Source organism: Erinaceus europaeus, chromosome 8 (assembly GCF_950295315.1).
Source record: "Erinaceus europaeus chromosome 8, mEriEur2.1, whole genome shotgun sequence".
Classification (NCBI taxonomy): Eukaryota; Metazoa; Chordata; class Mammalia; order Eulipotyphla; family Erinaceidae; genus Erinaceus; species Erinaceus europaeus.
Window position 1 is genome coordinate 125,304,754 of NC_080169.1, and position 27,810 is coordinate 125,332,563.

The following is a 27,810-nucleotide window of genomic DNA, read 5'->3' on the forward strand; positions in this document are numbered from 1 at the left end:
CTGCAGGTGTCTGCCTTTCTCTCCCCCTCTCTGTCTTCCCCTCCTCTCTCCATTTCTCTCTGTCCTATCCAACAATGACGACAGGGACAACAACAACAATAATAGCAGCTACAACAATAACCATAGACAACATGGGCAACAAAAGGGGAAAAATGGTCTCCAGGAGCAGTGGATTCGTAGTGCAGGCACTGAGCCCAGCAATAACCCTGGAGGCCAAAAGAAAGAAAGAAAGAAAGAAAGAACAAAAGAGGAGAAAAGAGAAATGGGAAACAGGCCGGGTGGGTGGAGGCTGGGAAGCAGTGCTGCTGCGGTCATGGTGGCAGGAGTGGAGGGCTGCTGTGGGTCGGGTAGATTGTGAGGCTGGGAAGCAGTGCTGCTGTGGTCATGGTGGCAGGGGTGGAGGGCTGCTGTGGGTCGGGTAGATTGTGAGGCTGGGAAGCAGTGCTGCTGCGGTCATGGTGGCAGGGGTGGAGGGCTGCTGTGGGTCGGGTAGATTGTGAGGCTGGGAAGCAGTGCTGCTGTGGTCATGGTGGCAGGAGTGGAGGGCTGCTGTGGGTCGGGTAGATTGTGAGGCTGGGAAGCAGTGCTGCTGCGGTCATGGTGGCAGGAGTGGAGGGCTGCTGTGGGTCGGGTAGATTGTGAGGCTGGGAAGCAGTGCTGCTGTGGTCATGGTGGCAGGGGTGGAGGGCTGCTGTGGGTCGGGTAGATTGTGAGGCTGGGAAGCAGTGCTGCTGTGGTCATGGTGGCAGGAGTGGAGGGCTGCTGTGGGTCGGGTAGATTGTGAGGCTGGGAAGCAGTGCTGCTGTGGTCATGGTGGCAGGAGTGGAGGGCTGCTGTGGGTCGGGTAGATTGTGAGGCTGGGAAGCAGTGCTGCTGCGGTCATGGTGGCAGGGGTGGAGGGCTGCTGTGGGTCGGGTAGATTGTGAGGCTGGGAAGCAGTGCTGCTGCGGTCATGGTGGCAGGAGTGGAGGGCTGCTGTGGGTCGGGTAGATTGTGAGGCTGGGAAGCAGTGCTGCTGCGGTCATGGTGGCAGGAATGGAGGGCTGCTGTGGGTCGGGTAGATTGTGAGGCTGGGAAGCAGTGCTGCTGTGGTCATGGTGGCAGGGGTGGAGGGCTGCTGTGGGTCGGGTAGATTGTGAGGCTGAGAAACAGTGCTGCTGTGGTCATGGTGGCAGGTGTGGAGGGCTGCTGTGGGTCGGGTAGATTGTGAGGCTGGGAAGCAGTGCTGCTGCGGTCATGGTGGCAGGAGTGGAGGGCTGCGGTGGGTCGGGTAGATTGTGAGGCTGGGAAGCAGTGCTGCTGCGGTCATGGTGGCAGGAGTGGAGGGCTGTGGGGTCACTCCTCTCCCAGCACCTGGCACAGCACCCAGGGAGCCCATGGAGGGTGGGCAGGGCTGTGGGGTCTCTCCTCTCTCAGCACCAGGCACAGCACCCAGCGAGCCCATGGAGGGTGGGCAGGGCTGTGGGGTCTCTCCTCTCTCAGCAACCTGCACAGCACCCAGGGAGCCCATGGAGGGTGGGCAGGGCTGTGGGGTGTCTCCTCTCTCAGCACCCTGCACAGCACCCATTGAGCCCCACATGAGGGTGGGCAGGGCTCTGGGGTGTCTCCTCTCCCAGCACCCTGCACAGCACCCAGGGAGCCCATGGAGGGTGGGCAGGGCTGTGGGTCTCTCCTCTCTCAGCACCCTGCACAGGACCCAGGGAGCCCATGGAGGGTGGGCAGGGCTGTGGGGTCTCTCCTCTCTCAGCACCTGGCACAGCACCCAGGGAGCCCATGGAGGGTGGGCAGGGCTGTGGGGTGTCTCCTCTCTCAGCACCAGACACAGCACCCAAGGAGCCCATGGAGGGTGGGCAGGGCTGTGGTGTCTCTCCTCTCTCAGCACCCTGCACAGGACCCAGGGAGCCCATGGAGGGTGGGCAGGGCTGTGGGGTCTCTCCTCTCTCAGCACCTGGCACAGCACCCAGGGAGCCCATGGAGGGTGGGCAGGGCTGTGGGGTGTCTCCTCTCTCAGCACCCTGCACAGCACCCAGGGAGCCCATGGAGGGTGGGCAGGGCTGTGGGGTGTCTCCTCTCTCAGCACCAGGCACAGCACCCAGGGAGCCCCATGGAGGGTGGGCAGGGCTGTGGGGTGTCTCCTCTCCCAGCACCAGGCACAGCACCCAGGGAGCCCATGGAGGGTGGGCAGGGCTGTGGGGTCTCTCCTCTCTCAGCACCCTGCACAGGACCCAGGGAGCCCATGGAGGGTGGGCAGGGCTGTGGGGTCTCTCCTCTCTCAGCACCTGGCACAGCACCCAGGGAGCCCATGGAGGGTGGGCAGGGCTGTGGGGTGTCTCCTCTCTCAGCACCAGACACAGCACCCAAGGAGCCCATGGAGGGTGGGCAGGGCTGTGGTGTCTCTCCTCTCTCACCACCCTGCACAGGACCCAGGGAGCCCATGGAGGGTGGGCAGGGCTGTGGGGTCTCTCCTCTCTCAGCACCTGGCACAGCACCCAGGGAGCCCATGGAGGGTGGGCAGGGCTGTGGGGTGTCTCCTCTCTCAGCACCCTGCACAGCACCCAGGGAGCCCATGGAGGGTGGGCAGGGCTGTGGGGTGTCTCCTCTCTCAGCACCAGGCACAGCACCCAGGGAGCCCATGGAGGGTGGGCAGGGCTGTGGGGTGTCTCCTCTCTCAGCACCCTGCACAGCACCCAGGGAGCCCATGGAGGGTGGGCAGGGCTGTGGGGTGTCTCCTCTCTCAGCACCCTGCACAGCACCCAGGGAGCCCATGGAGGGTGGGCAGGGCTGTGGGGTGTCTCCTCTCTCAGCACCCTGCACAGCACCCAGGGAGCCCATGGAGGGTGGGCAGGGTTGTGAGGTCTCTCCTCTCTCAGCACCAGGCGCAGCACCCAGGGAGCCCATGGAGGGTGGGCAGTGGTGTCTCTTTCCTTTTCTCTCTTTTCTTTCTCCCTCAGACTTTCTGCAGACTGAAAAGAAAACTGAGTGCAGGTGACTTATCCTTGTCTTCCGGATTTCTTCCGGAAAACCTTCCCTGGATCCAGTCTGACAGCACAGAGAAAGCAGAGCAGATCGTACCTGACTTTGCAGCCTGTGCTCCTGCTGCATCTGCTTGCTGGCTCTCTGCAGTCTGCCGGTGCTGTTGGCTCACTAGCTGGTGCTTATTACGTGTGTGGCCTCAGTGGGTCTTATTTATGCTAGTCCTTGCAGTCCACTGGTGCTTGCACTGTCCAGCACTAGGAAGGCTCCCTTGTCAGCTTGCTTCTGGCCTTCTGATGGGGACCGTTAATGCGTGTTAATTCAGCGGGTAGGTGGCCTGCCTGGTGGCAGAGTAGTGCCTTTGGGGTCTTCTAGAAAGTTGAGGGCCTGAATGCCCCCACTGACTTATGGGTTGGGATGGCCCTGTTGGACAGCTGAGAGGGTCTATTCTGGCTCATGTTGGGGACCTAGTGACAGGCCAGAGGCGGTCACCTCTGCGTGGTCTTGAGGGTGCGTGTGCTCAGTGGGTGAGACCTCAACCCAGATGGGCAGGAGGGCTGCGGGTGGAGGAGCTGCTCCTTGTCTGCTGCCCTTGCTTCTTCCCTGTTACCAGTGGGTTTGGGAAGCTTCTGATTTGGTGATGGTGTTAGCTCTTCAACTTTTCAGCCACTATATAAAGGGTGGACGTAAGCTTTTGTGTTTGTAATGTAAAACTTGCTGCTTCTTTTACAGAGAGACGCTTCTGACCCTTTTAGCCTACATGAACTGCTAGATGAGTTGTCACGGAAACAGAAAGAAGAACTCTGGCAGCGGCTCAAGAACCTGCTGACGGACGTGCTGTTGGAAAGCCCTGTGGACGGCTGGCAGGGCACAGAGGCCGAAGAGGAGGATCCCATGGACGCAGAGCACGGCTCGAAAGTGGTAGTGTCTGCCTTCCAGGTGTCTTGCTGATCATCTAGCGCTGTGCGGCCCAGCCACACCTCACTTCTAGAGCTCACTCTGTGCCGTGTGCAAAGACCTGGGTTCAAGCCCCCGCCCGACAGGGAAGCACCTGCAGGGGAAACGGAATGAGTGGTGAAGCAGTGCTGTAGTGTCTCCTCTCTCTGTCTCTCACTCTCGCTTGTTTCTAATATATTTTATTTTGATGAAAGATACAGTAAATGGAGAGAGAGAGACAGACACACACACCAGAGCACTGCTCAGCTCTGGCTTGGGGTAAACAGTGGGGGTTGAACCTGGGACTTTAGAGCCTCAGGTAGGAGAGTTTCGCATAATGATGACGCTATCTTCCTGCCCGTGTCTCTGTCTCACTCTAAAGTCTACTAGGAGTGGTAAAAGCCCCAGCAAAGTCAGGGATAGTAGAAGTCTGTTTGTTAGAATTTCCCTTTTGCCATTCTCCTTTTTTTAAATTGGGGGGATTAATGGTTTACAGTTGACAGTAAAATACGGTAGCTGGTACATGTGTCCCATTTCTCAGTTTTCTGCACACCTCTGACCCCCGCCGAGGCGCTCCACCATCATGCTCCAGGACTGGGCCCCGTCCGCCCCGCACCTGAGTCCTTCACTTGGTGCAGTAAAGCACCCCCAGTCCAAGTCTGCCCTGCGTGTCTGCCCTTTCCCACTCTACTCTTGCCAGTCTAGTGTTCACTGTTGTTCCTTGGCTTATTTCAACTTTAGCGCACACTTTTTAGAATAAGCAAAGAACGTGGGGACTTGATTTTTTTTTGCCTCCAGGGTTATTGCTGGGACTTGTTGCCTGTCCTACGAATCCACTGCTCCTGGGAGCCATGTTTCCCGTTCTTGTTGCCCTTGTTGTTGGTTTTCGTTATTATTATTGTTGTCGTTGTTAGATAGGACCGAGAGAAATGGAGAGAGATGGGTAGGAGAGAAAGAAATAGCTCGGGAGTCGGGGAGTCGGGCGGTAGCGCAGCGGGTTAAGCGCAGGTGGCACAAAGCACAAGGACCGGCATAAGAATCCCGGTTCGAACCCCGGCTCCCCACCTGCAGGGGAGTCGCTTCACAGGTGGTGAAGCAGGTCTGCAGGTGTCTATCTTTCTCTCCCCCTCTCTGTCTTCCCCTCCTCTCTCCATTTCTCTCTGTCCTATCCAACAACGACAACAACAATAATAACTACAACAATATAACAACAACGGCAACAAAAGGGAATAAATAAATAAAATAAATATTTAAAAAAAAAAACGAAATAGCTCGGGAGTCAGGCAGTAGTGCAGCAGGTTAAGCGCAAGTGACACAAACAAAGCGCGAGGACCGGCGTGAGGATCCCGGTTCGAGCCCCCGGCTCCCCACCTACAGGGGAGTCGCTTCACAGGCGGTGAAGCAGGTCTGCAGGTGTCTGTATCTTTCTCTCCTCCTCTTTACCTCCCCCTCCTCTCTGCATTTCTCTGTCCTATCCAGCAACAATGACATCGATAATAACAACAATAAAAACCACAACAAGGGCAACAAAAAAAGGAAATAAATAAATAAATATTTTTTAAAAAGATAAACACCTGCACACCTGCTTCACCACCTGGAAAGTGACCCCCCTACAGGTGGGGAGCCGGGAGTTCAAACTGGGATCCTTAGGCCAGTAGTTGTGCTTTGTGCTATATGCGCTTGACCCCGCCCAGTCCATGGGGACTTGATTTAAAAAAAATAAGTTTAATATGTTTTAAATTTCTATAAAAATAGACTTCCAGGGTTGGGGTGTTAATGGTGGCCATGCACCAGACTTGTGTGCTTAAAGCCCCAGAGACCAACCCCAGATTATATCCCCACAACCACCTGATACAGGAATCGAATTCCAAGTAACTCTTACCACTTGCTCTTTCACTTATAGAAAAATAACATAGAAGTAATTCATGCAGTCACATCTGTGATCCTTGCTTCTGTGTCTGTGATAAACGAAAGTGAGAACTACGAAGCCTTGCTGGAATGTGCCGTCATACTGAATGGTAAGTGGGCTTAGCTGTCTGTCAGTGTCGGCTCATGTGACGGCTCTCGTGGCAGGCGTGGACATCACTGCGTGGCTGCTGGCTCTCTGGGAGTGCCTCCTTAGGCTGCCAGCTCGGGACGTGTCTGTCAGCAACTGCTGCCTGACCTTTGCAGCTTAGCTGCGGGTTTGTGACGGTTACCTCTGGCTGACAAACAATTGCTAGTTTGGGGGGGGAAGTTTTACTGTTACTGAATTCCACACTCCACATGGTGTTACTTTTTAAACTGCAACTAAACTTTATAGCTGTGGTTACAAGGAAGAATACTAGTCTGAGTTACTAAGATGATCTGATCGTAATAAATTTTTATTTCATAGTGTGTGTAGATCTTTAAGAATTTTTTTCCCTTTATTGAGAGATTAATGTTTTACATTTGACAGTGAATACAATAGTTTGTACATGCATACCATTTGTCAGTTTTCCACATAACAGTACAACCCCCACTAGGTCCTCTGGCTTCCTTTTCCAGGACCTGGACTCTCTCCCCCAACCCCCCACCCCTGCCCCCAGAGTCTTTAAGTTTGGTGCAGTGCACCAAGGTCTTTAAGAATTTAAAGACCATGTGAGTATGGTTGGTTCTGTGTGACAGATCCTCTCCTGAGAATTTCCACTCACTGCTTCTTGGGTCTATGCATGTTTGTTTATTCAGGATCCTTCCACTTAAGTACAGCATCTTCCTGAAAGTCACCGAGTCAGTGTAAAAATCGCTTCCAAAGTTTGTGAATGTTACTGCTGTGTTTTCCTTTTCAAAGTCTACAAACAGCTGTTCCAAAATAATTAGTGCTGGTATTGTAGCTATGCCCAGCTTCCCGTTAATTCAGGAGTTTTGCATGTGTATATCAGTGCTCAGGTAGCTCTGGGGTCTGCCTGTGAGCGCACTGTTGGTGGTTTAGTTCTTGAATGTTACCTGTTTCTTTTCATTGCTGTAGTTCCTTTTTTAGTTCTTGACAGTGAGTCAGCACTTTGGGGGCTGTGTGAGTGGGTCAGGGCTAACTAATTCCTACCTGATGTTAGAGCTGGCGTGACCCTAGACCCTGAACCCGACACACTGTTGCCATAGTACCTGTCCCACTTCAGGTCAAGTTTGGATACTATCAGTTTCTGAGTCCTCTAATTTTGAAATTGCCCATTCAGTTGGGTCTGCTTTTATAATACTCAAGTAATAAAATGAATTGCTGGTATTTACATTCTGAAAATAACATATAAAAGTCTGTGGTGGCGAGTTGGGTGGTAGCACAGTGGGTTAAGCGCAGGCAGCGCAAAGCGCAAGGACCAAGGACCGGCATAAGGATCCCAGTTCGAGCCCCCAGCTCCCCACCTGCAGGGGAGTCGCTTCACAGGCGGTGAAGCAGGTCTGCAGGTGTCTGTCTTTCTCTCCCCCTCTCTGTCTTCCCCTCCTCTCTCCATTTCGCTCTGTCCTACCCAACAACGATGACATCAGTGGCAACAACGATAACAACAACAATAAAAAAGGGCAGCAAAAGGGAAAATAAATTAAAAATTTTTTTTTTAAAAAGTCTGTGGCAAGCTGCTCATAGCTAGTGACGGCTCAGCATGCATCCACGCGTACAGTCACTGCACTAACTAACCGGAGTGCGGCTGTGTTCTCCTCTAGGTATTTTGTATGCGTTACCCGGCTCTGCGCGGATGCTGCGAAGCTCTATCCAGGATCTCTGTGTGACGTGGTGGGAGAGGGGCCTGCCTGCCAAAGAGGACATGGGCAAGACTGCCTTTATCATGTTGCTGAAAAGGAGTCTGGAGACCAAAACAGTACGTTGACTTTTAGTATGAGAATAAGTCACCTGGAAAAGGTGTGTTTCTGCAGTGTTGTTTTCGCCGGGCTGGCTTCACGGGCGGGTGACAGACGACCGGGGACTCGTGGCTGAGCTGTAGGCAGTATCTCTTTAGTCATGCAAGACGCAGCACAGTCTAAGACGAGCTGAGCTAAACTCAAGGTACCCTAAAACTCACAATGCTGTATTTATATATACTTGCCAAGTAAGGTGGAAACAGGATGTGACATAGAGAGGGTGGAGAGAAAAGTGACTGGTGAAAATCAGAGTGTGACAAGGAGGGGGCAGATTAGGCGAGAATCCTATCACTGAACCACCAATGCCCTGGAGGGAGGGTGGTGCTTGTTAACAGTGGTTATGTAAATAGAATGAAGTGGTTATGTAAATAGAATAGTGTTAAGCAGGGGGGATTTAAACCAAATGAAACAGAAGGGGTCTCATGCATACCAACACTGCAGGTAGCAGTTGTCTGCTTGTGTGTGATCTCAAGGCCATGGCTGCCAAGCTGACGGCTTGGGGCAAGGCTTGGAGGTCTGGTCATGCTCTCTTCCCAGCTTCTGCATCTGGCCTTTGATCTTCCTCTTGTCGTGTTGTCATCCCAGGATGCTGCTCTCCCTCCAGCGTTGTGGCTTCCATGCAGGGTGGAAAGGGAGGAGTGGGAGGGCCCAGACTTGGCAGAACTCTTTAGCTTGTGTCGCTTGGCTAGAGCGTGTGTGTGGCCTCATTTGATGGGAGTGGGCCGTAGAGAGGGAGGTGTTGTCTGCTCACGAAAGTGGGTTCTTTTTAGTAGCGAGGAAAGGAAGCATTGCTGAGACAGGTGATGGGCGACCACCTGTCGGTGGTCCTCTGGGTGAGCCCACAGATTGGACAGGACTGATGTTGGTGCCAGAGAGAAGGGCAGAAACAGTCCAGGAAGCCCTCTGTCCTTCCAGGGGCTGGCCATCGTCACACTCTTTCATTTGAAAGAAGGGACTCAGCTATCTCTCTAGGATAAGTGACAGTCTTCTGAGACATATAGGCCTGATCTACTTGGAAAGCCACATAGATGACATTTCAAGGGAGAACACCTGTTTTGTTTTGCTTTTAAATCAAGATGTTATTTATTTATTCATGAGAAAGATAGGAGGAGAGAACCAGACATCACTCTGGTACATATGCTGCTGGGGATTGACTCGGGGCCTCACGCTTGAGAGTCCAATGCTGTTCCCACTGCACCACCTCCCGGACCACAGAACACCTGTTTTGACTGGATATTCATATAAGCTTTTTTTTTTTAAAGAATTTATTTATTCATGAGAAAGATAAGAGAGAGAGAAAGAACCAGACATCACTCTGGTATGTGTGCTGCCAGGGATTGAACTTAGGACCTTATGGTTGAGAATCCAGTGCTTTATTCACTGTGCCACCTTCCAGACCACCATATAAGCTTTTTAAAAAGATGAGTGATAGAGTTAAAAAAAAAAAAAAAAAAAAAAAAGTAAAGCTAAGATACAAAGTTGGGAGACCAGGAGTGCTCACAGTGCATGCTTGGCGCCGTGTGCGGCCTGGCTGTGAACATTAGCCCCTCATTGGAGAAGACATGGCAGAGGCGGGCTCTCTGGGGCCATGGTGTTGGTGCACCTCTGCCTTTGCCTGAGTGAAGTGGCCCAGAGCAGTGAGAGTCACTGCGTGAGACCCCGACTCCCTCCTCTGCCTGAGAGAAGAGTGACCCAGAGCAGTGAGAGTCACTGCGTGAGGCCCTGACTCCTCCTCTGCCTGAGTGAAGTGACCCAGAGCAGTGAGAGTCACTGCGTGAGGCCCTGACTCCCTCCTCTGCCTGAGTGAAGAGTGACCCAGAGCAGTGAGAGTCACTGCGTGAGGCCCCGACTCCCTCCTCTGCCTGAGTGAAGTGACCCAGAGCAGTGAGAGTAACTGCGTGAGGCCCCGACTCCCTCCTCTGCCTGAGTGAAGAGTGACCCAGAGCAGTGAGAGTAACTGCGTGAGGCCCCGACTCCCTCCTCTGCCTGAGTGAAGAGTGACCCAGAGCAGTGAGAGTCATTACTTCTTCCTTGTCGGTGAGGCTTTTCCTGCTATGAATTTTTCTGCATTCTTCCCATTTGTAAGAACCCCAGTGTTTTCCTCTTTCCTTCGAGGGTGTGGACGTTTGCCGGCTTTGGCGCATTCATCAGGCTCTGTACTGCTTCGATTATGACTTGGAGGAAAGTGCGGAGATTAAGGACATGCTGCTGGAGTGTTTCATCAACGTCCACTACATCAAGAAGGAAGAGGTAACGGCTCTTCCTGTTGGCTGTGTGTCAGCCGCTGCCTCCACCCCCACTTCAGCACTTTGAGTCAGCATTTTTCAGATGGAGAGAGACAGACAGACAGACACAAAGGGAGGAGGAAATAATGCAGCTCCGTACAGTGGGACGGTGGGGTTGTGCACGTGACACAGCAGACGCGCTGCCCGGTGAGCTGCCTTGCTGGCCCTTTGCCAGTGTTTCCTAGAGAAGCTGCCCTGCAGCTGCTGCTTGTGCTGCTGTTGACAGTTTCATAGAGAGCGGCCTGGCACAAGCCAGCGGGGGACGGGTGGCTGGTAGACCATGGGAAGTGCAGGACATCGGCAGTGAGGCTGAGAAAGCCCTCCTGGGGAGTGGTGGCCCTAAGTCCAGCTTGCCAGTGTTCTCAGCATCCTCGTCCCTCTCACTACTCCCTCGCCCCGTGTGGCCAGAGAATTGGGCTTTGTCCACCCTGCTGGCCAACAGGGCAGGTGAAATGGTGTCCAGAGTGTTAACGTGCACACGGCTTGAAGCTGACTGTGAGAAGGACCTGCCACCCCGTATCCGAGTGCTGACATCTGACTTCAGGGTCTGTTTTCTCATGTTTTACTTTAGGGCCTGGAGTAGCAGCACAGTGGTAGCCTCAACTACCACCTGCCAGTATGCTGACAAAGAATTGCTTCCTCTATCTACCCTTTCTTTTTTAAACTGATGGGGCCCTTTTATTGGTTGCAATTTTAATATATGCCAGTCTTTTTTTCCTCCCTCACTATTAAAAGGGAAGAAGATTCCTCAGTTCTATCTTTAACTGGAATGTGCACTTTATTAAGCTGATCCACGGGACCATCAAGAACCAGTTACAGGGACTTGCAAAGTAAGTAGCAAGGTGGTCACTGTCATGTCACCTTACCAGGACTTGAACAGTTGCCTGGCTTTTGAAGCCATGTTTGCGCACTGGAAGTTTTAGAAACCTCTTGAGTGATTTTCTTTTTTTTTTTTTTTAATTTATTTAATTTATTTATTCCCTTTTGTTGCCCTTGTTGTTTTATTGTTGTAGATATTATTGTTGTCGTCATTGTTGGATAGGACAGAGAGAAATGGAGAGAGGAGGGGAAGACAGAGAGGAGGAGAGAAAGACAGACACCTGCAGACCTGCTTCACCGCCTGTGAAGCGACTCCCCTGCAGGTGGGGAGCCGGGGTTCGAACTGGGATCCTTATGCCGGTCCTTGTGCTTTGCACCACGTGTGCTTAACCCGCTGTGCTGCAGCCCGACTCCCGAGTGATTTTCTTTACGTGCTGCTGTGTCACTTGCCATTGCGGACATCTTTCTTTCTTAGTGGTGACCACTAAAATTAAGATCGTGGTTTGTGGTAGCTCTGTTATTGTTTATCTTTTCAGGCATGGGCCTGTGCATGTGTGGTGTCTACTCCTTGGCCGTTGTCTCACTCTGAGAGGCAGAGGGAGAGACCCTGTAGCTCTGCAGCCCCCGTTCTGTGGGGCCAGGGCACAAGCTATCTCTCCGACACAGTGGTCATTCTTTTTTTTTTTTTTAATATTTATTTATTTATTCCCTTTTGTTGCCTTGTTGTAGTTATTGGATAGGATAGAGAGAGGAGGGGAAGACAGAGAGGGAGAAAGAAAGACACCTGCAGACCTGCTTCACCACTTGTGAAGCGACTCCCCTGCAGGTGGGGAGCCAGGGGCTTGAACTGGGATCCTGACACCGGTCCTTGTGCTTTGCGCCACCTGTGCTTAACCGAGTGGTTGTTCTTTAAATTGCAACCACTCTGCAGTTAAATCTCAGTAGTAAAGGCACTCCAGGAGCCCTCTCTGAGTTCACAGTTAAATTTCACCTTTGCTCTGAGTTTCTTCTCAGGCTGCTGTGAACTAAGGACCGAAATGTGGTTCTGGGTCCCTGTCTGCTAAGTCTTCCTCCTCACCTGCAGGTGACCTGGGGTGAGCATGTCTAACTCAGGTATGAAAGCACCCTCTGCATGTGGAATTATGGCCTGCAGAGACCCCAAATGACTGCTAGCTGAAACCTTCCTTTCTTATTTAATTTTTTTTCTTTTTTTGTGCCTCCAGGGTTATCGCTGGGGCTCGGTGTCTGCACTTCGAATGCACTGCTCCTGGAGGCCATTTTTTCCCATTTTGTTGCCCTTATTGTAGTTATTGTTGGTTGTTATAGCTGTTGTTGGATAGGACAGAGAGAAATTGAGAGAGGAAGGGAAGACAGAGAGGGGGAGAGACACCTGCAGACCTGCTTCACCGCTTGTGAAGTGACTGACCCCTTGCAGGTAGGGAGCCAGGGGTTCAAACCGGGATCCTTGTGCTGGTCCTTGCGCTTTGCACTGCGTGTGCTTAACCTACTGAGTTGCCGCCCAGCCCCCAAACATTTCTTTCTTTTTTTTAATATTTATTTATTTATTCCCTTTTGTTACCTTTTGTTGTAGTTATTATTGTTGTTGTTATTGATGTCGTCGTTGTTAGATAGGACAGAGAAGGGGAGAGAAAGACAGACACCTGCTGACCTGCTTCACCGCCTGTGAAGTGACTCCCCTGCAGGTGGGGAGCCGGGGGCTCAAACTGGGATCCTTGTGCCAGTCCTTGCACTTCGAGAACATTTATTTCTTTATACTTAAACTCCTTTTTGTTAATGTCTGTTTGTGCATGTATTTGGTATTATCAGAGAGAAGATGGGTTGAGAAAGACCAGAGAGAGCCCTACTCAACCCTGACAGAAAGTGAGCATTGAACCTGATGCCTTCAAGGTCTCAGGCAAGCTGGTTGGTGCTTTAACAGACTGAGCTATTTCCCTGGCTCTGTGTTTAACATTTTTTACCTAACAGTTTGTTTCTGGACTTTTGATCTCATAGTTTCGTAGTTGAGCTCTGGGGAGTCCTTGGGCGGGTCCCGATTCCCCATGTCAGAGCTTCTTCCTGCTGTCAGATGTGCCAAGGTGACCCCTAGTCTCAGCCAGCTTTCAGGACCTGAAATGAGACGTGTTAAAGGTGGGATCTGGTCACAGATGATCACCTAGGAGAGCTTGCCCTGCACGAGGACCTGGGTTCGAGTCTGGCCACCACACGAGGACCTCATGCAAAGGGGGATCTTCATGAGTTGTGGTGTGGTGCTGTGGGACCTCATCTCTCCCTCTTCTTCAACTCCTCTCTCTCTCTTGCCTTCTATATTGGGGGAGAAAGAAGGGAGACAGCATAATGGTCCTGCAGAAAGACTTTCATGCCCGAGGCTCCAAAGTTCCAGGTTCAGTCCCCAGCACCACCGTAAGCTAGAGCTGAGCAGGGCTCAATTTAAAACGAACAAGAAATAAAGTCTGCTAAGAGTGGTGGAGTCATGCAGGCACAAAGTTCCATTGGGAAGAAAAATAGATAAAAGATGTCATCCTTTGGACTTAACATTAATTTTGTTTTTTACTAGGTCATTGATGGTCCACATTGCAGACATTTATTTCAGAGCTTGGAAAAAGGCTTCAGGGGAAATATTAGAGGTGCGTTCATTTTATTTGCTGCCATCTAGCTGCTGAGTGGTCTGCGGAGGGCCCTCTGCGGCCTGTCAGCACATGGCTGGGCGAGGAGGGCCTGCGTGGTTGGCTCACTCTTGCTCCCGTCCACTCCTGGTGTCCTAGCCCAGGGTCCCATCATGTAGCCAGTGCAGCGTTGGTGAAGCCAGCCTTCTCCCTTGTGGCTCTAGTCACCTACACCCAGACAGTAGGGTTTGACTTCACCCAGGCACACCATGAATGAAGCGGCTGTGTTGGAGATCGGGTGTGGAAAACGGAGAAGGAGGTGCCTGAGGGGCAGCGTCAAGGTGTCCACTCACTGGGGTGGCCGTGTCCTCTGTTAGAACACAGTCACCACAGTGTTTCTCCCTGCTTGCTTTCTGGTGTAATGTGGCCACAAGCAAGTGTATAGCTGCTTCTGTGGCTGTGTTGTTTCTGCTGGACAGGCAGGCCTGGTTCTCAGGCCACCTCCTGGCTGTGCCATTGTGAGGCTCAGAGATGTTGGCTTTGAACAGGACTGGCCCTCAGGGAGTGGGCCTATGTCGGCGAAGCACTGCAGAAGGGCCACAGTCAGCTCAAAGTCAGACGCCACCATTAACACTCCTTGTGTCTTCACACACTTGCTTTTCCAGTGTGAGTCTCGGCTCTGCAGCAGCCCCTGCGTTCCTCCTGTGGCCTTTCTCTCCTCAGAACAGGCCTCAGCAGGGTCCACGTGGCTGGGCGTTGGTCTGTCTCGGGCTTATTGCTGCCTCTCCTCCGGGAGGCAGAAGGTCGCTGCTTGAGGGCCCCTGCTGACAGGTCAGGGCTTGTTGTGCAGCGTGCAATTTGGGTGCGTTTTTTGCATTGCTCTTATTTGAATTTTCTTGTGGTGTCAGACATTAAACTCAGGGTCTCACATATGTGCAGAATCACCTCCTAGGCCCAAGTTCAGTGCAGTGTGTGTGTGAGAAAGACAGACAGACAGATAGAACTCTGCCCCACCATCCATGGTGTGCTATTTTGTCTTTATTGCTCTGATGTGATGTTCTTCCCATCTCCCTCACCCATCCTATCTACCTCACCTGATCCCATCTCCTCACCCATCCCATCTCCTCACCCATCCCATCTCCTCACCCATCCCATCTCCTCACCCATCCCATCTCCTCACCTTATCCCATCTCCTCACCCATCCCCATCTCCTCACCTCATGCCATCTCCTCACCTCATGCCATCTCCTCACCTCATTCCATCTCCTCACCCATCCCATCTCCTCACCTCATGCCATCTCTGCCCCGACCAGCAGGGCGGTGAACAGGGGCTAGGAACCCAATGAAACCTGAAATGATAGGGACAAGAGACACGAAGAACGAGAGCAAGACAGGTTTCTGATCAAGCTCTAAATTTTATTGTGTGCACAGACATTATAAGGCTTTGGGGAAGGAGGGGGAATGCTGGAGGAGGGGAAGGGGGAGCAAACTTCAAAGCGGAATGTTCCTTGCAACAAATGGCAGGAACCAAACTGTGTGTTGACTCACTTGTGTTGACTCACTTGATTACTGATAAATGGTTTACCTAAGGGGAAATGGCCTGCCCAGGGGGGAATTAACATTTGTCTTGAGGGGTTCCGTTGTCTCAAAGCTTATCATCTATAAAGCAGAGAAATGGCTCCTGGCATATCCTCCCTTTGTTATAATTTTAAAATTGAGGCAGGCAATGTGGGTGAGGAGCAGAGACCCTGACAGCAGGTTTGGTGGGCTTAACCAGAGGAGGGAAGTATTGACCTGATTCCTCCCGCGAGGTGGGTGCAAAACCAACCTTCCCGCATCTTATAAGGCTCTCGGTGTCTTTTTGGGGAGGGGAGGCAGAGCCACAGTTTCTAGGGAAACAATTTTTGTTGCTGACACCAACCTCCATGCAAATCAGGTTTGCTTCACGGGGGACTCAGAGGCGGACAATAGGGTCCTCCCCCTGCAGTGCTTTGCCTTGCACACCTTACTGGTGTCCTTGCCCTGCCATGGTTGGATGTCTCGATGCATAATTCCGAGTTTTATGCCATCCGAAAAGGGGGTCTGTCATCCTCAGGTTCAGCCAGGCCTCTGTCAGCCAAATCAAGTCTGTGATAATGTATTTGCAAAGGTTTTGATGCCAAGGAGTCAATCTGCCGTTTTATAAAGTCAGTAATCTTATTAAAAATAAAGGGCCTTAAGGTAATCATTAACAAAAGACTAATAAGGGTCTCATAAGGGGTTCTGTAGTGACTCAAGACTATTTATGGTGGAATCTATAACCTGTTGTAATCTGTCAAAAAATTTATGGGAGGAATATATAGAGTGTCCTAGCATGCCACCAGCAAGTCTAAGGGAAGCAGTCAGTGGATGTGATGTCCAGGGGAAGAAACACAGCACGTCTGGTCTTCTGGTCAGCGCCAACTGATGAAATTTTCTTCTTCTGGTCAGATGTGGAACAAGCAAAACTAGGAGGCAAGGACCAGGTAGAGAAGAATTGACATGAAAATATAGGATGGTGTTTACCAAAACACAGAGGAGGTGCATACACATTAGAAGTCAAGGTGAGGTTCCTTGAACATCGAGGAGTGAGCAGTCAATAAGCATGCAAAGATGAAGTCAGCAGTGGTAGGTCAGCAGAAAGAGAAGACTTGGATAAGCTGGTGAGGTTAGCTGGAGTATGTACTGCCATGGCGTCCTTTGTGGTAAGGACTTGCCAACAGGGACTCTGTGGATTTTGCAAGAGCAATGTCATCCACCATAATAAAAGGAAAACAAACATGGACATCCAGTGTTGAAAAAAGAGAAAAAAGAATATGTCTCTATGACTGGAAAAGTGTGTGGCTTTGTCAATGAGATATAATAAATGGACAATTTGAATTTTTGTAAATATTAAAAAGATTTAGTATGTTACTTCATTGACACTTTAGCCAACTGAATATTGGAGGGTGCATTCTCCTTTTTTTTTTATTAATTAAGCTTAAGGGTTTTAGTTTTTCTTGTTTGAGCTGTAGCCCATATAAATTTAGAAAAAATATCAACTGAGAAAAAAAAGTTTTTTTTTTGTTTACTAAACATGGGCAGGTGAATTACATCAATCTGTCAGAGAGCATTGGCTTTTATCAATGGAGATGAATCTTAAAAGTCTGAATAGCAAGATCTTAATTAAACAATGTAGGAGCCAGTAAAGTGCTCTCACTATGGCAGGTCAAGCGTTAAAATTTTAAGAGGCTTGTAAAAAAATGATAAAAAATTTTAGGATATGAGTGACTTTAGGAGTCATCACACACCCATAAATAAAAATTAAAAATGTTTAGTTTTAAATCTTACTATATGAGCAGTCAGTTCTTCATGTGCAGATGTACCTATAATTATTTACTTAGGGAGAGAACTTGTACCAAGTTAATTGATGATCTAATGGTTAGAATTGACTTGAGGTTTTTTCTATGATTTTAGAAGGCTCTTTATTAGAATATACCAATATGTTATAGAAAGTCAATACCTAATGTGTTGACATGATAAAATGTTTACCATTTTAGCATTATTTTAAACTGATTAGACAGTTTAAGCACACTATTATGCCTTTAGTTTACTAAGATCTTTACTCATCACAAGGCTATCATGAGTAAGCATAGATATAAAACTCTTAATAGATAGAACTCTAATATGGCAACTTTTAGGCTAAAATAAAACCTCATAGTTTAAATATTCAAAATATTAATTTTGTTAAATCAGGATTTGCCAAAACAAATCTTCTATCAGACCAAAAACACAATGTATTACCTTAATTTATCAAGAATAAACCTCTGGCAGTGTCTTAAAACAAACCAGATAATTTTTAAAAGCAGAAAGATATAAAGAGGAAAACCAGCGCAAGAGCCTCTGGCATGTAAATAATTCACATAACCATTGTGTTATCTTTCACTAACCCAAGCCAGTTTTGCCTGTTTAGTTGAGAAAGTATTTTAAAAGTTTTTTTTTTTTTTAAATCACTTAAACGATTTTAAGTAAAATGTTAAACTTTGTTTGTTAAGGACCTTTGTTTATCACAAAGCTATCACACCCTTAGGGCAGCTATGAACAAGGGTGGGTACACAACTTAATTGATCTTTCACTTTGATTTGGATAGGTAACTTAAAAAGCTAAGATAAACCTCATAGCTGAAATGTTAAAATAAATTTTTACTGTTAACATTTCTTTTAGATGACCATTTTACACTAAATAATTTTGTTGAATCACATCTGTTGAATAAAAAATTTTTTTATCAGGCCAGGAATATGTTTAACCCTTTTTTTTTTTTTTTTTTTTTCCTGGCAAGGCCACTGCTCTACACTGACTGGGTTATTAGAAAGTCAGTTCAAGGATGGAATTAAATTAACAAACAGTGGCAGTTGATATTGAGGTGCTGGTAATATCTACAATTTTCACAAGAGTGAGAGAGACTACAGAGGCATTTTACCATGCCTAGATATCTCAGAAAATCTTTTTAACTAATGAATTGATGCTGATATTAGCTATCAGAAGGACGAAATTGTCCTATATTTTACTCTGGTAAAGGTGTGCCAACTCTATGAGTCTGGATCTTTAAAACCACATTTAGCTTAAATAAATCTTATTTAAAACTTAAAACAAACTTTAGTTACTTAGGGGTTAACACACATTAATGAAAACAAGGTTAGCACAGACTTAAAACATACATTTTTGGTGAAAGGAAAATTTTCCCTTTCAAAAACCGCTTTTGGTTTTTCGATTCCTAACTCACAGACTCACTACCCCTCCCCCAAGGAGGGGCCTTTGTGGCTTAGGGGAATGATTGACTGAATTTTTTGCCAATCTGTGGAGCAGGGGCTCTGTGCCATGATTGGCTGCGAGGGCGGAACAGGCGGGCTTAGTTTACTGCCGCCGCGCAGAGAAAAATCTTTGAAATTTTTTTTCTGGGCTAAGGTACATTTTACAGTTTTAAAGAAAGTGGTCTAATCAGTATTATTGGCCAAGTCAAGGACTGGAGCACAAAACGGAGGGGTGGTGGTGTAGGGAGGCAGTCTGGACAAGGAAGAGCGTAGGGGTTAGGGCTAGCCAGTTTGAGCCTGGCTCCGAGTAACAGGGGAAGCCAAAACCGGGTTTGATTTGGATGGTTTAGTTTTAGCTTTAGTTTTAGGGATTGGGTTTAGGTTTTTTGGTGAGGCTAAAAATGTAAGCTCTTCTGTAACTGCAGCTATTTCTTTCATTAATTGAAGCTGCTCTCTCCGGTCAGCAAGGACCTTGCGGAGGGTGGAAATTCCTGTAAGGGCTCCTGAGAGTGCCCACCTGACAGAGGGATTGTCAAGGAGAGGGTCAGGCTGGAGAGCAGGGGCACGGATATAGGGAGGGGAATTAAAGGGAGGAGGACACCAATCGGGATTGTAGTATCTGGCAGCCTCTTTTTCTAGCAAAGCCTCATTCTCTGCGGGAGAGGGAGGGTTTTGTGGGAGGTTTTGTAAAACTGGATAGAGGTGGGGGAAAGAATGCTGGGTTTCATTCTCATGTGAATTAGCAATAGGAGGGTCAATGAAGGGAACTTTAGTAAGTGCAGTGGGACCTGTAGGGAGGGGAACAGGGCTTTTACTTTCAATGGGTGCTGGGAGGCTTTTATTTTGACTGGGTACTGGGGGATCAAGATCAATAATCACAGAAGGGCATGGAGATGGGGACTTTGTCCTGGACAGCGGACTAGAAAGTTGCCGGAGGACCTTTTCACCCTCTGTAATAAGGTTTTTAATATCAGGGTGATTATTATAGATTTTTAAGATATCATTAATTAAATTCCAGTAACAAAAGGCAGAAACAGGTACACGTTCAGGACCAAAAGACTGATAGTGATCGTTAAGACAATCAACAATTCTCCAACGTTTCTCATATATAGTGCCTTCCTGGGGGAACCAGGGGCAAATATTTTTAATATAATCTAAAAACTTCTTTAATTTTTTTTAACCCTATTTCTTCGTGTCTTGAGTGACTCCTTGAGTCCTTTAATGAATAAATCTTGTTTGCTAAATTCATGTCCCATGGTTTTGCTTACCTCAGCCGCTGTGAGCACTCTCCTCCAGATGCGTCTCACGGGCGGGTATTTCCGTGGCGATCTCTGCGAGTCTTTGCGTTACCCCCCTCAGGCAGCGGTGACTCGGTGAATTCGGGTAGGCCTACCCTCTCGATCAGCGGAGTTTCTAGGTCCAGAAGGCTTCTTCGCTCCACGTTCCGGGCGCCAGAATGCCCCGACCAGCAGGGCGGTGAACAGGGGCTAGGAACCCAATGAAACCTGAAATGATAGGGACAAGAGACACGAAGAACGAGAGCAAGACAGGTTTCTGATCAAGCTCTAAATTTTATTGTGTGCACAGACATTATAAGGCTTTGGGGAAGGAGGGGGAATGCTGGAGGAGGGGAAGGGGAGCAAACTTCAAAGCGGAATGTTCCTTGCAACAAATGGCAGGAACCAAACTGTGTGTTGACTCACTTGTGTTGACTCACTTGATTACTGATAAATGGTTTACCTAAGGGGAAATGGCCTGCCCAGGGGGGAATTAACATTTGTCTTGAGGGGTTCCGTTGTCTCAAAGCTTATCATCTATAAAGCAGAGAAATGGTTCCTGGCACATCTCCTCACCTCATCCCATCTCCTCACCCATCGTATCTACTCACCCATCCCATCTCCTCACCTCATCCCATCTCCTCACCTCATTCCATCTCCTCACCCATCCCATCTCCTCACCCATCCTATCTCCTCACCCATCCCATCTCACCCATCCCATCTCCTCACCTTATCCCATCTCCTCACCTCATGCCATCTCCTCACCTCAGGCCATCTCCTCACCTCATCCCATCTCCTCACCCATCCCATCTCCTCACCCATCCCATCTCCTCACCTCATGCCATCTCCTCACCTCATGCCATCTCCTCACCTCATCCCATCTCCTCACCCATCCCATCTCCTCACCTCATGCCATCTCCTCACCTCATCCCATCTCCTCACCCATCCCATCTCCTCACCCATCCCATCTCCTCACCCATCCCATCTCCTCACCCATCCCATCTCCTCACCCATCCCATCTCCTCACCTTATCCCATCTCCTCACCCATCCCCATCTCCTCACCTCATGCCATCTCCTCACCTCATGCCATCTCCTCACCTCATCCCATCTCCTCACCCATCCCATCTCCTCACCCATCCCATCTCCTCACCTCATGCCATCTCCTCACCTCATCCCATCTCCTCACCCATCCCATCTCCTCACCTCATGCCATCTCCTCACCTCATGCCATCTCCTCACCTCATCCCATCTCCTCACCCATCCCATCTCCTCACCCATCCCATCTCCTCACCCATCCCATCTCCTCACCTCTTTCCATCTCCTCACCTCATCCCGTCTCCTCTCCTCATCCCGTCTCCTCACCCATCCCATCTCCTCACCCATCCCATCTCCTCACCTTATCCCATCTCCTCACCTCATTCCATCTCCTTACCTCATTCCATCTCCTCACCTCATCCCTTCTCCTCACCTTATCCCGTCTCCTCACCTCATCCCGTCTCCTCACCCATCCCGTCTCCTCACCCATCCCATCTCCTCACCCATCCCCATCTCCTCACCCATCCTTATACCCTCACCTCATCTCCTCACCCATCCCGTCTCCTCACCCATCCCATCTCCTCACTCATCCCCATCTCCTCACCCATCCCATCTCCTCACCCATCCTCATCTCCCTCACCTCATCCCATCTCCTCACCCATCCCCATCTCCTCACCTCATCCCATCTCCTCACCTCATCCCATCTCCTCACCCATCCCATCTCCTCACCCATCCCATCTCCTCACCTCATTCCATCTCCTCACCCATCCCATCTCCTCACCTCATTCCATCTCCTCACCCATCCCATCTCCTCACCCATCCCATCTCCTCACCCATCCCATCTCCTCACCTCATCCCATCTCCTCACCTCATTCCTTCTCCTTACCTCATTCCATCTCCTCACCTCATCCCTTCTCCTCACCTTATCCCGTCTCCTCACCTCATCCCGTCTCCTCACCCATCCCGTCTCCTCACCCATCCCATCTCCTCACCTCATCCCATCTCCTCACCCATCCCCATCTCCTCACCCATCCCATCTCCTCACCCATCCCATCTCCTCACCCATCCCATCTCCTCACCCATCCCATCTCCTCACCTCTTTCCATCTCCTCACCTCATCCCGTCTCCTCTCCTCATCCCGTCTCCTCACCCATCCCATCTCCTCACCCATCCCATCTCCTCACCTTATCCCATCTCCTCACCTCATTCCATCTCCTTACCTCATTCCATCTCCTCACCTCATCCCTTCTCCTCACCTTATCCCGTCTCCTCACCTCATCCCGTCTCCTCACCCATCCCGTCTCCTCACCCATCCCATCTCCTCACCCATCCCCATCTCCTCACCCATCCTTATACCCTCACCTCATCTCCTCACCCATCCCGTCTCCTCACCCATCCCATCTCCTCACTCATCCCCATCTCCTCACCCATCCCATCTCCTCACCCATCCTCATCTCCCTCACCTCATCCCATCTCCTCACCCATCCCCATCTCCTCACCTCATCCCATCTCCTCACCTCATCCCATCTCCTCACCCATCCCATCTCCTCACCCATCCCATCTCCTCACCTCATTCCATCTCCTCACCCATCCCATCTCCTCACCTCATTCCATCTCCTCACCCATCCCATCTCCTCACCCATCCCATCTCCTCACCCATCCCATCTCCTCACCTCATCCCATCTCCTCACCTCATTCCTTCTCCTTACCTCATTCCATCTCCTCACCTCATCCCTCCTTCTCCTCACCTTATCCCGTCTCCTCACCTCATCCCGTCTCCTCACCCATCCTGTCTCCTCACCCATCCCATCTCCTCACCTCATCCCATCTCCTCACCCATCCCCATCTCCTCACCCATCCCGTCTCCTCACCTCATGCCATCTCCTCACCTCATTCCATCTCCTCACCCATCCCATCTCTTCACCTCATGCCATCTCCTCACCCATCCCATCTCCTCACCCATCCTCATCTCCCTCACCTCATCCTATCTCCTCACCCATCCCATCTCCTTACCCATCCCATCTCCTCACCTCATCCCATCTCCTCACCCATCCCATCTCCCTCACCTCATCCCATCTCCTCACCCATCCTTATCCCCTCACCAATCTCATCTCCCTCATGCCATCCCATCTTTCATCTTCTCCCCACCTGCTCTGAAAAAAACTGGTCTGTAGTGGTGACACCCTGGTAACAACAGAAGAAACTTGGATTTTGAACTTGAAAGGTCCATTTTTCAGCTAGATCCGCACCAGCAGTGTGTTCCACAACTTTCTCCCTGCCTTTCCTTTGCACACGCTTTTTAAAATTCTTTAAAGGCTTGTCAGAGCCTTCAGGTGGAGTAAACTTCCAAGATAATGGAGAGGAGAGGTGGCAGTTGTGACTAGCAGGAAGATTTCCTCCTTCTGCAAAGACATGGGGTCTCAGATGTGAGACCGAACTGGAGGGTGACAGTGGCCTGGGACCTTGGCCCCTGCTCCTGTCACTCTGCAGGACGCCCACTCCCCCTCTGCTTCCCAGCCCCTCTCAGGGCAGTGCCCAGTGACCTTGTGTTACCCAGTTGGAGTCTTGGCCCAACCTGGGTGCTGTCCAGTGTTGGCTCTGGAGAGGCTGTGGGCGCCTATGAGGGTGACTCAGCTGAGGGCTCTCCCCTCCACTCTGGGGGTGCTGTTCCTCTTGGCACAGCCAGGCAGGAAGCAGAGCTCCTGGGCCAGAGGGACTGAGGGACTGGGGGAAGCCCCTGTTCTGCACGCCACTGCCTGGGCTCTCCCTAGCGTGCACCGCATGCTGACAGACGTGTACTGCTGTTCCAGACCATCGAGAACACCTGCATCCAGGACTTGATGTGCCACGGGATCCACCTGCCACGGAGGTCGCCGGTGCACGCCAAAGTGCGGGAGGTGAGCAGTTTCTGTCTCTCTGTCTCTGCGGGCCAGAGCAGACGCCTCATGCAGCGTCCTCTTTGTCCTGAGCTTGAGCCAGGGCCTCACACATGCAAGGCAGGTGCTCTGCGCTGAGCACCTTCTTGGCCTCACTCACTTGCTTTTAGATGATGACTTTGTCAGGCAGCCTTACTCAGAATTCTTTTACACACAAACATCTGGAACCAGCAGTTTCTAACTGCCACCACTCAAGATGTGTATTATCCATTTTCTTATATTAAGTTCCCATTTTGGCATTCTGCAAAATAAATGAAGTGTTTTGATGGTTCCTGTTGATAAGATTTTTGTCTCTAAAAGACCACCTTAGGATTTAGATATGGATTTTGTGAGTCTGTATTTTAGATGGAGGGAGAGAAAGTGTGAGAGACCACAGCACCAAAGCTCCCTTCAGCCTGGGTGCACATGGGACAGGGCAGGGAGCGCCTGCACCGGCTCTCAGACATTAGACTTTATTGCAAGTCGCCTGGCTGGGAAAGGCTGTTTGTCAGCCTCCAGGTGACACTGCTGGCTACCGGGGGTGCTGTGGCCAGTCAGACCTCGCATGTGACCTCACCACTCTCAGAGGAAGAGGGACCAGCACAACGTCGGGGCTCCTCCAGCACTCTGGCTCCTCCCAGGAGGCGCCCGTGGGACCCTGGGCCTCGTGCCCCCCGGCAAGCACTCTGCAGCGCAGTGGTCTTCTCCTTTTACTCCCGGACCCAGGGCCTCGCACATTCCTGAAGGGTCACAGGACCTGTGACTAGCCGGCCCTCGGCTGCTCTTCTCACCGGAGCATCTCGGGCGCCGCTGTTTGGAAGTGGCGACATCATCTCTCTTCTCTTCCCGACCCAGGTGCTGAGCTATTTTCACCATCAGAAGAAAGTGCGTCAGGGAGTGGAAGAGATGCTGTACCGGCTCTACAAGCCCATCCTGTGGCGAGGATTGAAGGTGCTCAGGCTGGAGACCCCGGGTCGGGTCTGCACGTGGCGTGCCCTGACCCGCATTGCAGGCTGTCCTGCTCAGGCTGGCGGCCCCGGGTCGGGTCTGCACGCGGCGTGCCCTGACCCGCATTGCAGGGTGCCCGCTCAGGCTGGTGGCCCCGGGTCGGGTCTACACGCGGCGTGCCCTGACCCGCATTGCAGGGTGCCCGCTCAGGCTGGCGGCCCCGGGTCGGGTCTGCACGCGGCGTGCCCTGACCCGCATTGCAGGGTGCCCTGCTCAGGCTGGCGGCCCCGGGTCGGGTCTGCACGCGGCGTGCCCTGACCCGCATTGCAGGGTGCCCTGCTCAGGCTGGCGGCCCCGGGTCGGGTCTGCACGCGGCGTGCCCTGACCCGCATTGCAGGGTGCCCGCTCAGGCTGGCGGCCCCGGGTCGGGTCTGCACGCGGCGTGCCCTGACCCGCATTGCAGGGTGCCCTGCTCAGGCTGGCGGCCCCGGGTCCTGCATTGCAGGGTGCCCGCTCACTAGAGCCTGGGTTCTGGGTTCTGGTTGTGCTGCAGAGCATTTTCTTTTTCTTTCTTTCTAAATCGTATTTATTTATTCATTATTGGCTAGAGACAGAGCAACTGAGAGAAGAGAGGGAGATAGAGAGGGCAAGAGGCAGAGACACCTGCAGCCCTGCTCCATACTGGTGAAGCTCTCCCCTGCAGGTGGGGACCAGGGCCTTGACCCTGGCTGCTTGTGCCCTGTGATGTGTGTGCTTAACCAGGTGCACCACCACCTGGCCTCGGTGTTTGCTGCCGTCATTCCTTTTTATACTTCCATTACGTACACCACCCCCCCCCCTGAAGTGTTTCCTGGGCCCGCTGCCCTGGGGGTCAGAATTGCTTCATGCTGGCAGCGTGTAGGGGCAGCAGAGGTGGGGCTCTGCAGAGCAGGCGTCTGGGCCTCCGAAGTGAGGACTTTCAGCACAGAGCAGGGTGCAGGGCCTTGGAGGCGAGCAAGGGAGCTCAGTCAGCAGGTAAGGATGGTCTCCCAGATGGTTAGTCTGAACGTGGTGGTGGTCCTCCATCTGTGAGCAGGTCTGTGCTGAGAACTGGGGCTGCGTGGAGCTCTGCTGAAGCCCCTGTGCTGCTCTGAGACGTTTCCCTTCACTGTTACAGGCCAGAAACTCTGAGGTCCGCTCTAATGCCGCCCTGCTGTTCATCGAAGCCTTTCCCGTCAGGGACCCCAGCTTCAACACCATAGAGATGGACAGTGAGATTCAGAAACAGTTTGAAGAGCTCTATGTATGTATTCCCGTGGTGGGCTGCCAGTCCCTGGGCCCTGGGCCCGTGCCCATACTGGGGTGCCAGTCCATGCACCCTGGGCCTGTCCCCGCATTCTGGGCCTGTGCCCTAGACCTGTGCTCATGCTGGGGCTGCCAGTTCCCCTACCTGGTGCCTGTGCCCCTGTGCTGGTGTCACCGTCAGTCACGACAGTCTGCAACTGTGGATGCCAGGACCCATGCCCTCCCTCTCGGGTTCCTTGGGGGATATCTCGTTCTTTTTATTTACATTCTCATAAGCATATTTATTTTTACCAGAGCCTTGCTCAGCTCTGGCTTATGGTGGTGCAGGGGATTGAACCTGGGACTTTGGAGCCTCAGGCATAAGAGTCTCTTTTCATAGCCATTATGCTATCTACCCCTGCCCCATTTTTATATCTTTACTGGGGGATTAATGGTTTACACTCAGTAGCAAAATACAATAATTTGTACATGCGTAACATTTCTCAGTTTTCCACATAACAATTCAGCTCCCACTAGCTCCTCCGCCATCCTGTTCCAGGACCTGACCCCTCCCCCCACCCCAGAGTCTTTTACTTTGGTGCAGGACACCAGCTCCAGCCCGAGTTCTGCTTAGTGTTTCCCCTTCTGATCTTCTTTTTCAACTTCTGCCTGTGAATGAGATCATTCCATATTCATCCCTCTGTTTTTGATGTATCTCATTTCACATGATTCCTTCAAGCTTCATCCAAAATGGGGGGAAGAAGGTGAATTCACCATTTTTCATAGCTGAGTAGTATTCCATTGTGTATCTAGACCACAGCTTGCTCAGCCACTCAGCTGTTGTTGGACACCTGGGTTGCTTCTAGGTTTTGGCTATTACACATTGTGCTGCTGTGAACATAGGTGCAGTGCACACAGATCTTTCTGGATGGGTGTGTTTGCTTCCTTAGGATCTATCCCCAGGAGAGGAATTGCAGGTTCCTAGGGCAGGTCCACTTCTAGCTTCTGAGAGTTTCCAGTCTCATAAGCATTTGACGTCTTGCCCGGAATGGCAGCCTGGGGCCAGTGCCTGCTGCCACGGTCATTCCGTAGCTTTGTGCCTGTGGACGGGGGCTGCTGTCCGAGTCTGTCTGTGCAGTGGGGTGGTGACTGCTTTGGATGAGGTTGAGGGCAGAAGTGAAAAGCTGTTTGAAGGCCCACAGTGCTGATTGCAGTTGACTCTTTTCACATAATTCCTCTGTTAAGTGTGATTTTAGGTTGCAGGACATGTTTCTTCCCAGTATGTGTTAGTGAATGTTTTCCACATGGCTGGGTGTAGCCTCTTCCTTTCCTCATGGCTGGAGGAGGCTGTAGCCTCTGCCTTCCCTCATGGCTGGGTGTAGCCTCTGCCTTCCCTCATGGCTGGGTGTAGCCTCTGCCTTCCCTCATGGCTGGGTGTAGCCTCTGCCTTTCCTCATGGCTGGAGGAGGGTGTAGCCTCTGCCTTCCCTCATGGCTGGGTGTAGCCTCTGCCTTCCCTCATGGCTGGGTGTAGCCTCTGCCTTCTCTCATGGCAGGAGGGAGGTGTAGCCTCTGCCTTCCCTCATGGCTGGGTGTAGCCTCTGCCTTCCCTCATGGCTGGGTGTAGCCTCTGCCTTCCCTCATGGCTGGAGGGAGGTGTAGCCTTTGCCTTCCCTCATGGCTGGGTGTAGCCTCTGCCTTTCCTCATGGCTGGAGAGAGGTGTAGCCTCTGCCTTCCCTCATGGCTGGAGGGAGGTGTAGCCTCTGCCTTCTCTCATGGCTGGGTGTAGCCTCTGCCTTCCCTCATGGCTGGGTGTAGCCTCTGCCTTCCCTCATGGCTGGGTGTAGCCTCTGCCTTCCCTCATGGCTGGGTGTAGCCTCTGCCTTCTCTCATGGCTGGAGGGAGGTGTAGCCTTTGCCTTCCCTCATGGCTGGAGGGAGGTGTAGCCTTTGCCTTCCCTCATGGCTGGGTGTAGCCTCTGCCTTCCCTCATGGCTGGAGGGAGGTGTAGCCTCTGCCTTCTCTCATGGCTGGGTGTAGCCTCTGCCTTCCCTCATGGCT

General features: G+C 51.3%; 1 protein-coding gene across 4 annotated transcripts in view; it reads left to right on the plus strand.

The window, feature by feature from the left end:
* The window catches only part of NCAPG2 (non-SMC condensin II complex subunit G2), a 74,023-nt gene that overhangs the window by 13,420 nt on the left and 32,793 nt on the right, over window positions 1-27,810 (plus strand). For all 4 annotated transcript variants that reach the window (XR_009551269.1, XM_007537583.3, XM_060196873.1 and 1 more), the window contains 9 exons: window positions 3,706-3,894; window positions 5,813-5,927; window positions 7,582-7,736; window positions 9,892-10,026; window positions 10,797-10,891; window positions 13,456-13,525; window positions 23,435-23,521; window positions 24,395-24,490; window positions 25,644-25,769. Coding sequence is in view for 3 of the 4 variants with exons in the window: in XM_007537583.3 (XP_007537645.1) it covers window positions 3,706-3,894; window positions 5,813-5,927; window positions 7,582-7,736; window positions 9,892-10,026; window positions 10,797-10,891; window positions 13,456-13,525; window positions 23,435-23,521; window positions 24,395-24,490; window positions 25,644-25,769 (1,068 nt within the window). In the remaining variant the exon portion in view is untranslated. The remainder of the gene's footprint in view (window positions 1-3,705; window positions 3,895-5,812; window positions 5,928-7,581; window positions 7,737-9,891; window positions 10,027-10,796; window positions 10,892-13,455; window positions 13,526-23,434; window positions 23,522-24,394; window positions 24,491-25,643; window positions 25,770-27,810) is intronic.